We start from the raw sequence: 14127 nt of genomic DNA, 5'->3' as shown, positions 1-14127 counted from the left end.
TTTGATGGGAACAACTATACATACTGGAAAGTAAGGATGAAAGCATTCTTGAAATTTATTGATGAGAAAGTTTGGAATTCCATTGAATACGGATGGGAGAAACTGACTATTCCTGTAAGCGAGTGGTCAACTTCTCAAAAAAAGGCAGCCACTTTTAATGGCAAAGCCATGAATGCTATTTTTAATGCTGTTTCTATGGAGGAATTCAAGAGAATCCCAAATATTGAGGTTGCTCATACTGCATGGAACATTCTCCAAACTATGCACAAAGGCAATTAAGATTAATAAATTACAACAGTTACCTACTAGATTTAAAAATATTAGAATGTCTGACGATGAATGCTTTGATGAATTCTATGCTAAGCTTAATAATATTGTTAACTCTGCTTATAATTTGGGTGAAATCTATAATCAACCTAAGATTGTTAGGAAGATATTTAGATCCTTGACTAAGGACTTTAGACCCAAAGTGACTGCTATTACTGAAAGTAAAGATGTGGACTCCATCCCTGTTGATGAGCTTGTAAGATCTCTCCAGTCCTATGAGTTATACCTACCCAAGACAAACAAATCCAAATCAATGGCTCTTAAGTTAGTTGATGATGTTGATAAGAATGGATTTGATGATGAACTCTCTTCTACAGAGATTGCTTATCTTGCCAAGAGCTTTAGAAACTTTCTTAGGAACAATAACAGAAAGGCAAGAGGTAAAAACAATGCTGAACCTAGGAATTTTAAGAGAAATGAATCCACTAAAGTGAACAATACTGATAAATCTAAAGAAAAAGCAGGTCAAACCTCTAGTAATTCACTTGGTCAACAATGTTTTAGTTGTCAAGGGTACGGTCATGTGAAATCAGAATGTCCTACATTCTTGAGATCAAAGAGTAAAGCTATGGCTGTAACCCTTAATGATGATGAAGTTTTTGATCATGAGTCTGGTAGTGATAAGGATGAAAATTTCATTGCTTTAACAGCTACTGTTGTAGTTGATGAAAGTGTTATGGTTGAAGAGAACCCTTTTGATGGGGAACTCTCTGAGTGTGCTGATTTGCAAAAAGCTTTTAATAAGTTTTGCAAGGTTGCTACAAAGGATGCAATGAGTGTTGACTTAGGTTTAAAGAAGATTGCCTCCCTTGAACTTGATAAGAAAAACTTATTGTTGAAATTGTTTGATGCTAATGAATTGATTAATAAGGTGAAGACTGAAAATATGTTGTTGCTTGATAAGATTAAGAACCTGGAACTAGAATTATCTATTGCTAGAAAACAAAAAAATAGGTCTGCTAGTTCTAAACTTGATCACATGTTGAGTGTTCAAAAGTCTTCCTTAGACAAAACTGGTCTAGGTTTTGTAGATAGCATCTCTGTGTCTGAAACCCATTCCACAAACTTTTTTTCTTCTTCCGAGCCCCCTAAGAGTGAGATTGTCAAACCAGAAAAAGTTACACCACCCCCTAGGAAGATTAGGGTTGATCTTAAAGAATCTAAGCCTAATAATCCTAATCTCACTAAGGATAAAGTGCATGATAGACCTTTGTGAGTTTGTCATTTCTGTGGAAAGATCAGGCATATTTGCCCAAACTATTTCAAGTTGCAAGCTGCAAAGTGAGTAAATAAGCCAAAAGTATCTGTGCTTCAAGCACAAGATCCTATGGTACTTATTGGTGAATTGGTAAAGACTTTAAACATTTATACCGATCCTGAAGTTGCTCATCATTCTCATATGAACAATAACTCCAATGCCAGAGTTGCATCTAAAAAGTTTTGGATGCAAAAGGCTTAATCAAATTGAGTCTTTCTAACATGGTCATTGTGCTTTATCTCAATACTCTTTGTGACCATTCCTCTTTTGCTGGTTTTTTTTTTTTTTTTNTATAAGAAAAACCAAGGAAAACACTTTGAGTGGAGAGGAAGGGAGGAACTAAAAGAGAGAAAAAGGATCTCATTGAGTCTCCATGGTGAGAATGACCTAGAGTGGGAAATCCTGACCCAACATACAAATAAGTTGTGAGCCCAAGTGGGACTTGGTCCATCAGTCTCATTTGCGCCCCGCACAAAGGGGATTTTGGTAATTTTTAGGTTTTGAGGGTATTTTGATCATTTTTTCTATTCAGGCGATATTTTGGTCATTTGATAATTAACAAATCCATTTTGGTCATTATTAAGGTTTTGGGGGTATCTTAGTCATTTTTAGATTTCAAGGGTATTTTGGTCATTTTTAGATTTCGAGGCGTATTTTGGTCATTTTTTTAAGGTTTCGGTGGTATTTTTGGTCTTTTTTTGGGGGGGGGGTATTTTAGTCATTTCAAGTTTCGAGGGTATTTTGGTCTCTTTTAGGGCTTTCAGGGTATTTTGGTAATTTTTAGGTTTTTGGGGTATTTTGGTCATTTTTTAGGCTTTGGGGATGTTTTTGTAATTTTTAGGTTTTGGGGGTATTTTGGTCATTTCCTAGATTTGAGATATTTTGGTCATTTTTTTAGTTTTAGAGATATTTTGGTCATTTTCTAGAAATTTAGATTTTATGTTGTTTATTTAAATTTTAGATGGGTTTTAGTGAGTTTATCCATTAAGACCTATATAATTAAATAACCAAAAATACAATATAGGTGACCTATCCCAGTGCTTTTGGAGAGCTAGAATAGGTTGACCCTATTCCAGCGCTTACAAAAACACTGGGATAGGCCTTTCCCATAAAGGAATGAAGGGACCTGTCCCTGCGCTTTTGAAAGCGCTAGAATAGCTATTCCAGCGCTTTCAAAAGCGCTGGGACAGATCCTTTCATTCTCTTATGGAGAGAGGCCTATCCTAGTGTTTTTGTAAGCGCTAGAATAAGTTGACCCTATTCCAACGCTTCCAAAAGCGTTGGGATAGGCCTCTCTTCATAAGGGAATGAAGGGACGTATCCCAGCGCTTTTGAAAGTGCTAGAATAGTCCCTATCTCAACGCTTTTGAGCTTCCTATACTAGCGTTTTTTAAAAACGCCGCTATAGGCCTCCTATTGCAGCGCTCTGTAAAGCGCCAGTTTTGAGCCACCGTAATAGAATTTCCTATACCGGCATTTTCAAAAAGTGCTGGTACAAGCTTATCTATTACAGTGGTTTGTAAAAATGCAGGGAAAAAAACGCTGGGACAGGACGATTTTCTTGTAGTGACTCTAATTTTGGTTGTTGCTTTGCCTCAAGGTACACTCTAATTTTGGCAAATTCCTCTTTATGGCCACGAAAACTGTGATTTTGTCATTATAGTAATTTTTGTTTCCGTAATAACTTTTTGCTTAAAAGTCAGAATAAGGTTCCACTTATTTTGGGACGACCCTTAAGGTCAATAGTTTATAATTTCGCATTTAACTCAAAATTTTCATTTTTGGTAAAAATTGGTATTTGGCCACTTAATCTCATAATTAGTATGAATTAGGGTTTCAAACATTTCCGAATCGTCCTCGGATTTTACTTTTTTAGTATTTATCCGTCAAAGGTGAAATAGATTATTATCAATAAAATTGTAGAGTTTTGCTCAAGTTTTTCTCTGGTGGATTACAGTTTATCTCCTTGTAGATTTAGAGAACCCCTCGTGAATTTGAGGTTTACTACCATAAACTAATAATTTAGTTTCTGTTCCATTAGAAGAGTATTATATGTGCCTTTTTCAAACTTCCACAATATCAGTAAGATAGTTATAGCAAAAATTATGGCAATTTATATAGTACTAAAACAACCTTTTTTCTTCTTCTAATTAGCGTATGGTAGTGAAATCATGGCCCCACGTCCACTATTTTGACCCAATAATGACTAACCATTTGATTGCCACATCTACAATGTCTAGCATGGACCCAAAACATGCAATCCCATTACTATCTTTGCCTATAATGTTCTTCCTTTATCTCTTGCACATCTTTTTTTTTATTGGGCCGGGTTCCTAGCAAAGGCAATGTTACACGTTAAAAAGTTAATATATTTATTTTAATACGTTATTTTATAATTTACCTATATCACATATTCTATTCTTTTATACAACACATTAAAATTATATATACATCATATTAAAATAACTTAAAAAAGCTCCCACAATATTTTTTTAAAAAAAAAACAATAAATAAATAAATACAAAACTCACGATCCACCACCACCACCACCAATTCAGAACTCCCACCACCAACCACCGTAACCAATACTCAAAACCAACTCAATCACCACCTACTGTCGTAACCACAACTACCAAAATCAGCCCACCACAACTCATCAAAATTAACCCCCCCCCCCCTACACACACACACACAAACACAACAAAAACCTAGAAAAATCACCATCACAACTACTGCCAAAATTGCCACCACGACCACAGAACCAACAACACTCAAAACTAACCCAAACCACAACATTCACATCAAAACCCACCAATTCACACATTACCCACACAATACCACATTCACATTTCTCAAAACCCATCCCAAAAACAAATAAACCTAGAAATAGAATATACCAAAAATTGGCCAATTAAGAGAGATCTAAAAGTGGGCGATCCGAACAACATGAGGAGGTCAACAACATGGTGTGGTGGACGGTGTGGGGAGATCAGCAAAGTGGTTGAGGAAGAGATTGCAAGAGAAGATAGATGGAGAGAGAGAGAGAGAGAGAGAGAGAGAGAGAGAGATGTACTGAGGAGAGAGAAAAGTTTAATAAAATAAAGAGGAAATATTTTTAGCATTTTTGTCAATACAATGCCAATAGTGGAATTGTACTATAGCAAAATTTAGTTAGCATTTGAAACATTTGATATTGGTGTGTTTTTGGTGTGCTAAATGCTAAAATTTTAGTATTTAGCACATCTGATACTAATTCTCTTCACACTCTATTCCTCTAAAGGATTTAAACTAAATCTAATTACTTTAATCAATCACTTTTGAGTCTCAAGACTCTTGATAGATAAATCATAGTTATATGCATAATTGTAAGCATTGTACAATACATATCGTATCATGTATAAAAAAGTTTTGTATCATAAGGGCGTATCAAAAGTTCTCTTAAAAAATACAATACATAGGTGCATATATTCTGAATTTATAATGAATATACATTTTATATTTGTATATCTATAATTTGTTTTATAATTTTATTAGGTGTACGATATTATACAAAATACAAAAAAATCAAAAATCGATTCATAATACAATTCACATTTTGACAACTATGGTTATATGTATTAGAATGACCTTTCCTTTGAGAAAGTAAAATTATTTTTGCCATAAGACAATTCCATTTAATTATTACATTTTTTTTTTAATACTAGATCAAATTTAAACCCCATGATCATAAGGAAATGCAGTGGAATCCAACCATTCATCACCACTGATGAACTCTGACACTGTGAAATTATACGTAGCATCAACGTCCATTTTGTGATACCCTTCCCATTGAACTCTATCATCAGTTGATGAGCCGGGCCCATCATTGTCATACTCCCCGTAGTACAAAGTTTTTAATTCTTGATCATCATTATCATCGGACCATTGTGTCCACCCAGCTGGGTTAATGAAGGAGTCAATGTGGGAATTTAGATAGACTGTTCGAGAGTACACCCTCCATGGCCTTCCTAGGTAGCTTTTCACGCTGCTAGAATTAGAGTACAAATCATTTGTAGCAAGAATTGAACAATTTTGGATGGAAATTCCAGTGTCCTCATCTGCGCTGTCACGAGACTGTGATGTGATAACTGTGAATTGGCCAGGCATTGGCATTCTAGACCAAATATTACATCCTTGAAATATCACTACTGCATTCCCAACTATGAAATCTATAGTCCCCAATATGTCACACTCTCGGTAGAATTGTCGAAAGGAATGGACATACAATGTATCCTGGTAACCATTAATATGGCACTTGTACAAAGCTGCAAAGTTTGCATTTACTCTCAAGGCAACTGCTTGATGTTTCTTTGCTCCGGCCCTATTCTCAATACATATGTCTCGTGCCAGAAAGCCATCACCAGACACCGCTGAAATCCAATTTAATTCAATTTCAACACAAAAATAAATTAATACATGTTAAATAAATGTAATATATATTGAGTGTCAATGGCAAAAGATAAATAAAACAAAAAAACATAATAATTTTTTTTAACATATTTCAACTTAATAATATATGAAAACATAACTCATCACTTTTTTAAATCCTAAAAATTATATATGATTGATTTTGCATTAAATTATGCAACAATTTCCTTGGACTCTAAAGTCATAGATTACCCTAAATTCTCTTATATAAGCAACATTATGTTGTCATATCTTATTTGGTACCTAACTCCAAACCAAAAAAAAAAAAAAAGTCCAGCTTGGAGAACAAAAAGAAAAAAAAAAAAAAAAAAAAACTGGAAAATTAATGATTACGACATTGAGAGGAAAATATGATTTTGAGAAAATTGAAAAACTAAACAATTTGAACCCAAATAAATAAATAAATAAAATAAAATAAAATAAAAATAGCAGCTAAACATACAAGCATAGCTAGCCCCCAATTTCTTTTAAATTATTATAACTGAAATTTGTAAAAATAAAGGAAAATAAATGAAATGATATATTTTCCAATCTTAATGTTTAAAATTATTATAGTAAGGAAAACTAAATCATTAATAAGATCTTCTTTCTTTTTTTTTTTCTTTTTTGAAATTACTTCTAGAGACAAGACTAGTACATAGAGGGATGGGGGCACCTTGAAGTATTGGTGGTCCATAGACAAGAGTTTTAATATCTCTATCATCAAGACGAGACACTAATTGACTTTTGGTTTAAACGGAATTTAAACCCAAGATCTTTTACTTGATACTAAGATACTTTATTAGTTGAGCTAATTTTAGAAATCATAATTTATGGACAAGTTAGCCAAACTTCTTAAGGTGGTTAACATCTTCAATATGGCAATATCCCCTAAATTTATGTATTTATTAACAAAATGTTTTAAAAAAATTAATTTTTTAAATAGGGAGAGTCATAGGCTCATATGTATGGGTTAATGCATTTTTTTTTTTTAGGGGTTTAGTTGCTTATTTCTTTTTTTTCCTTTTTGTGTGTTTTTTAACTAACTTAAATCTTGGGAGGGGGTAAGCATTACTTTTGGAACACTAAAATTTTAATGTATGTATGCATGTGTGTATATTTTGAGAGAATTTCAACCTATAACGTTCGTTTCTAATGATAATTCTTTATCATAAGATCAATAATTATCATCAGACCAAGATATCAATTAGTTTATATATATTATTGTAAAAAAAAAAAAATGACCGAGCCAAGGGATGGCTCCCTTGCTCTAAATATATGTAGCTTGATCCTGAGATTGACACAAATTGTTACTCAAAATTTCAGTAAAAAAAATGTGTGTGTGTGACCGTTTTTATCCCTATTAAATATATGTAAGTGTAAAACAGAAGGCTAAACATACCTAGAGTTGCAGATCTGAAAGTTGTCCAGCCGTCCCCCACGCTTCTCTTACCAGTAATTGTAGTGATATCAGCTCCATCTCCGAGCAGAACAATGTGGGTCTTGTAAGATGGGATTTCCACATTTTCTTCATAAAGTCCTTGTTTCACATAGATATGTGTTTTATCATTGCTATTGTTTGGAGCAAAGTTGATAGCATCTGTGATGGTGGTGAAGTTTCCAGTTCCATCAGCAGCCACAGTCAGCACCTTACTCGGGTCGAAATCACTCTCCAATATCCGAGTCCGACTCTTTAGTTTCTTTGAAATCCACGTTGGAACACCCATGTCCATGAGGCGCCTTTTATTATGGCTTTTTTGGCTAGACAAAATGGAAAGAGCAATACTTACAAACATATAGGTTTCATTTATGGAACTCAGTAGGGCTGGCTTCAAAGGACCCGAAGCTGAATCCAAACCCTCCAAGCATGTGTTCTTGTTTGTGAGTGCTGCGCTAAGGTAAGCTATTGCATCGGCAAGTTTCCGTTGATTAATGGGTGCATCCTGCGGGACTAGGGACACTGTTCTTTGTAAACAAGACATGGTGATTTGTTGGAGTTCCTTGCAGTCCGGGATGGTTCCTTTTTGTTTTTGGATGATATTATTTGAGTTTCCAGCATCCAAGAGCAGATTGGAAAGCTTTTCAGACTCGGATATTGCGGTTTGGAGGGTGTAAAGGAGGAAGGTGTTGATGTTTGGACTGATCTCATCTGAGATATTGGTGGAGAGTTTCAATGAGTCAAAACAGACATCAGGGTATGGTGTGGTTTTGCATACAGATTTTATGGAGGACGAATGTTGGGAATATTTCATAGAAGAAGAAGAGTTGAGAGCCCATGTTCTTGACAAGCTGATTGCGGAGAGGAGCAAACAAAGTTTCAGAATATTGGAGGAAGCCATCAAAGTTTGACGACACAAATTGAAGTGTAGACTGACATATATAGATTAAAAGGAATTAACTAAACAACGTGTAACACGTGATATTACGGTTATTTTCTACCCAAAAAAAAAAAGATATTGCGGTTATTGTGTGTAACACATGTGATATTACGGATATTGTTGAGTCTTTTTGTGTTTTTTTTTTTTTTTTTTTTTTTTTTTTGGGTTTTTTTTTTTTTGGGGGGGGGGAGGGGGGAGGTGTTGGTTGACTTTAGTCTTTTTAAATTAAAAAAAGAAAAACTTGCTCTCAGTATGTTTAGGCTATCATGTTTCAGCTTGATGTGACAATTAAAAAAATATTATATGTATAATTTTAGTCATATCATTTTGTTAATAAATTATATGATGATTAGTTCAAATAATAAATTATATGCATGTATGAACAGTCACGTAAGAAGTTGAAAAATATGGCTCCAAACATTGTAAAATTCTTTGGATGATGGAGAGGGTTACCACTCATGGCATAATGCACAAAAATGTATTTTAACAAGACTAACACTTGTTGCACACACTGTTCATCCTAACTGAAATCATGACTTTAAACCATTATTTCAAACTTAAAAACATGACTTTGAAAGTTACTTTTTCGATTATAATGGCCTAATGGGAAGTGGGTGCTTGTACTAGTGTATCCAACAAACAAAGCCCTTTTAATAGTGCTATTTCAGCAACTTGTTCTATTTATTTATTATTTGGGTCTATTTTTTTTCCCTCATTCCAAGGTTTATTTGATCAGAATTAAGGAGTGATTAGTGGAAGAAATGGTGTTTTTCAGGCCATTATAACGGAAAAAGTGACCAAGCAGGTAGGACTCTTTGTGCTTTTGGGGCAGTCAAGTCTTTTAAGTTCTTACGGAGACAAATGCAATTATGAAAGTGGGACTCTGTGTTTATATGGTAACTGTCCATCAAACACACTCTATAATGTTATAAATGCACACTATGTTCATATAAAAGTTCACCTTTTTTTCTTTTTTCTTTTTTATGTATGCCACTAACACATGATTTTCCATGACGTGTAGACAATCAAAACCCTTTCAAAGTTATTGGGATTAAAATACCAAAAAAAAAAAACTAGCTAGATAGTGATGAATTGTGGTAAAAGTTATGAAAAATATTGTGGTACTAACATTTCTCTTGTTTTGGAACAACATGATTCTCTCACTTTCAGTCACACACATACCATTTTATTTCAAGCTTAGGATCCTTTCTATTTCACTAGAAAAATGTTAACAATCAAATTTACTTAAAAATAGTGTTTTTTTTTTTTTTAATTTGGCTTTTATTTTATAGAGAATATTCTAGATTATGCCATGTTATCTATATATATTATAAAACTAAAGCATTTGACATTTTGTTGACTTCATAATATATTAACACATAAGCTTTGTTGCTCTCACAAATTCACATGTCATTTTTAATTTATTTAAATTTATTTAAAATTTTCCTAAAAAACGCAAACCCTACAAGCAAGTTTTGAAAACCTGATTACAAAATTACATTTATAAGAAAAACACACAAAAAAACTAGGTCCCGTTTGGTACGTGAGTTTAAATACATGTTTTCAATTTTTAAGTAACATTACATGTATTTTCACACACTTTTTCACCTACACGTATTTTCAAAAAAACTAAAAACTGTTGTTTAAACATATGTACCAAACGGGCCAATACCACCAATAGCATACCCACCAAGCCAACGAAGCCAACTCAACCGAAAGCACCTAATCAACATGCTGAGCCCAAAAAGAATTGGGAAGATTGAGTTACGTTTGTGGTACACATTCCCCAAAGACCACATATCGAAGTTATGGAAACATGGGGGTAAAAGAAATTCTACTACTATTGCAGAGATAAATCAGAGGACAAAGGTCATGAACAACACTGCAATTACTTCTATTGGCACTGAGACTAAGCGTCAGAGACCAAAGGTGATGGTTTGTGGGATCAAGAGATGTGCGCCTCTTCCGACAATTAAGAAGGTGTTTGGATTAGGTTGTTTTAAGTTATATAACTCAAAACTGATAACTCAAAACTCAAATTTCGTGGGCCCCACTGAGTTGCATTTTGTTTGGCGTTGTTTTCAGTCATGATTTCTAAAACTTGTTTCTCAAAAATTTGAGATAAGGGAATGAAAACTGAAAATAGTTTTCAAGTACTCATCCAAAGATTTTACTGTTCATGTACTTTTACTATTACTTTTACTGTTCATGTTATTTTTACTGTTCAGAATATTGCCTATTTAAGGGGGGTTGTCCCTTATGTTTAGAAGTAGAATTTTTTTCTTAGAACTTCTTAGAGAGAGAATTTTCCTCCTTAGAAGCCTTCTTTGAGAGAATTCCTTGTTATCTACTACTTTGTTCACCTTGTTCACTACTACCTTGTTCCTACAAACCTTGTAACTAGGACTAGTTCAAGCTTTGTAACTATTAACCTCTACCGCCATACCGGACGGTTCTAAATTGCTTTCATTTACTTTGAACTATTTTGTTTTATACTGCTTGGTTGGTTCTACCACCTTATTATTATCATTTTAACTTGTGCTTTCATTTACTTTGCTTACATTACTTTCAACATATATTATACTGTGCTTCCGTCTCTTTTCTCTTCTTCTCTTTAGCTATACATCCCCTTCCCCCTTTATGGTATCAGAGCCATTCTTTTTTGGCCGGTGATAGTGTTGTTGTGTCTTTGTATCTTGTCTGTGCTTACCCGAACCTTTGGTGCTCCATTGTTGTGTCCCCTTCTTACCGTCGTTAACGCCACCCTAAACGTAAAGTGAATTCCCAGAACCTGACTGTAAGGCCTGTTTGAGCCAAGAGAGGGCGTGAAGGGCATGTGTGTGGTATAGGGTTGCTTAGGGTATGAGTTACGAAATGCAACAGTTGTGAGAAAAATATGATAACTGAGTGTTAAACCTAGGATAGTATGGATAAATTGTGGAGATCCAACTCCTCTATCAGCTCCAGGACTAGTTGTCCCCCTGATATTGTAGATAAAGAAGGTCACACTGTTAAAGATAATGAGTTTCCTGCTAAATCTAAGCACTTTAAAGAAAGCATTCTTTGTATGGATACTACTTCTCTGAATGATGGTTCTGTTCATTTCAACTGTTCTCCTGATATTACTCTTGCTTTGGATGATTCTAATATTGCTAAAACTTTGGCTTTGAATATTACTTCATTTGGTTATCACATGAAAGAAGATGATACTAAAATTGTTTCTAATTTTCCTCTTATTAAAAATCCTGTTAATAAATTAAGAGTTTTGAATGTTTTAAATGAAAAATTTGAAACTGATATGGTTTCTTTATTCAATGAGTTCATGTTGTCAAAAAATAGACCTAAAAGGAAATATTTCCAAAATAATTTTGCTCAGTCTGAAAAAGACCGTGTTAAAAGAAAATGGAAAGAAAAGACGCATCAATTGAAAAAACATATTTTGATCTTTGATTTCCTTGAAAATTATTATGTTTCAAAAGATGAAGTTTCAAAAAATCATTTGAATGTGATAAAGAAATCAAATTTTGTTAAAAATGACAAAACCATTATTAAGTCTAGTCATCCACCTCTTGAGACAATTTTGATAAATACTGGCAAAACTGATGTTAAACATTGATATGATGATTGCTTTACAGGAAGTCTTATCCAGATCCTTACAGTTTCATAACGGAGTCTATAGTGAATTACCAGATTCCATAAAATTTATTCTTGATAATCTCTATGCTGCTTTTACTAAAGACCACTATTCCTTGTTTGAAAAACCCTCCAAGCTCTCGAAATCCACCTTGTTAATCTTACTGCTCAAAATGAGGCTTATATGAATCACTATGCCAACCTTATTTCTGAAACTAACCCTGTTTCAGAAAATGATCTTGTTCCGGATAATGAGGCTCTTAGGATTCGCCTTGAAGCCTACATTAGTCAACTCTTTGGCAAAGAGGATATCCATTCAAAGGATAAAATGACTTTAATAGGCACTGATTATGCTAGATTGAGTCTTAAGACCCAATCTCAGTTAAGAAGTGCTTTTGCCAACTTGCCATCAGTTATACAATCCCGTATTCTGAGTAGCAAGGCTATGTTTAGGTCTTTCAACCTATGGTTCAAATGTTTCAAGAAACTTGTTACAACTACTATTCCTGATCCTGATGAACTAGATGAAGGTGATAATGTGTTTATCCAGTTGGATTGGGAAGTACATTTTGGGAGTACTCTAAGAGTGTATGAAAAGACACACCCATTTCTTGGTCTTTTAATTAATTATGATGATGGTTCAGTTGTTGCTGATGATTCAGATGAAGATGATGATAGGGATCCTAACTGGCTTTCCCAAATGTTTGAATATGGCTTTATTAGGTTCCTAAAATTAACAAGCCATCACCAAGCCAGCCAGCTTCCACAAATTATTCAGGATGCTATTAAAGGATCTGCGAGTCCTTTTGTTTCCATCAGATGCTGGGGTACTTTGCCAAAATGGGAAAGAGATAATTGGATGAATGTCCAACCTTTAAAGCACCTCATTCTCATCAATGGTCATACTCACCAAGGACAATGGTTTGAAGGAAATTCTCACTTGTCCTTCAAGAATCCTTATTCTCTTGCTGAATGTTGGAGAAATCTATATATTACTAAAAGCTGAAGCGTAGCGTTTAATGCTGCTGCGCTCACGTTGAGCCACGTCAGCGTCCACATCATTATCTTTTTTTTTTTTTTTCCATTTTCTTATAATTATTTTTAATATTTTTTTTTTATTTCATATTTACACTTCTCCAACCTTTCTCCCTTCCATACCTTTTCATTTCCCCACTACTTCTCTAACCTTTCTCCTTCCATCATCTTCTCATCTCCCCACTACCCTTTACATTAATATCATTCTTCATCTTTCCCTTCATCTTCCTCTATTTTTGTCTATTCTTATTCACACTCTCTTACTATAAATTTGTCACTATCTCTTTCATTCTATGCATAGTTTTCCCTTACAAAAAAAAAAAAAGGTTCTCTCTCTCTCTCTCTCTCTCACACACACACACACAATTTTTGGGTGGATTTTTATTTTTTATTTTTCTTGCATCTTCGCTTTAGGTTGATAATTTTTTATATTCTTTAATCTACTTTAGGTTAATCGATTCAGTTTTTTTTTTTTAATTGTTGTTTTTTTTTCTCTCTTTGATTGTTAAATGTTATCATATTGTGTGATAAAGGATTAAATATAAAAATATAATATTATTCTACTACATAGCATAATTTGGACAATTTAATTTGGTAGTTATTGTAATTTGATAGCATGATTTTTATAGTGCTCAATTTAGATGTTACACTATGAGACTTTAATCATTTTTATTTATTTTTTAATCCTTTGTGGTGGACAAAGTACTCTTAATATTTGTATTAAAAGTACTCTATAATGTTATTTATTTAGAAAAAAGCAAAGGTTGGCTAAACAAAAATTATTGGATGAGAGACAAATTTTATCTTTCGCAATTTTACTTTAATTATTATTATTATTATTTTATAACAATGCATATATAGAAATTTAATTCATAGAATTTTCTAATAATTGTTTATTTGATAATATGTTTTGGGTGGACGAAATTACAATTTCTGCAAAGAAAATAACCTTAATAGATTATAAACAACAAATTGTTTTCCTAATCGGTCCAATTAATCATAGTTAATTCTTATTAATTTTTTTAGTTACTTTTTTCAGTGTTTTGGATT

At 33.5% G+C, this 14127-nt stretch overlaps 1 protein-coding gene across 1 annotated transcript; it reads right to left on the bottom strand.

The window, feature by feature from the left end:
* Positions 1–5206: 5206 nt before the first annotated feature.
* On the bottom strand, positions 5207–8380 carry LOC112004682 (probable pectinesterase/pectinesterase inhibitor 12). Its single transcript, XM_024036917.2, has 2 exons — positions 7434–8380; positions 5207–5994 (listed from the first exon to the last, which is right to left on the bottom strand). The coding sequence occupies exons 1-2, from the start codon at positions 8368–8370 to the stop codon at positions 5297–5299; spliced, it is 1635 nt and encodes a 544-aa protein (XP_023892685.2). The 5' UTR covers positions 8371–8380; the 3' UTR covers positions 5207–5296.
* Positions 8381–14127: the final 5747 nt, after the last annotated feature.

The sequence above is a fragment of the Quercus suber genome, unplaced genomic scaffold, assembly GCF_002906115.3.
Source record: "Quercus suber isolate HL8 unplaced genomic scaffold, Cork oak 2.0 scaffold_300, whole genome shotgun sequence".
NCBI classification, from domain to species: Eukaryota; Viridiplantae; Streptophyta; class Magnoliopsida; order Fagales; family Fagaceae; genus Quercus; species Quercus suber.
This window is presented reverse-complemented; position numbering and strand designations above follow the sequence as displayed.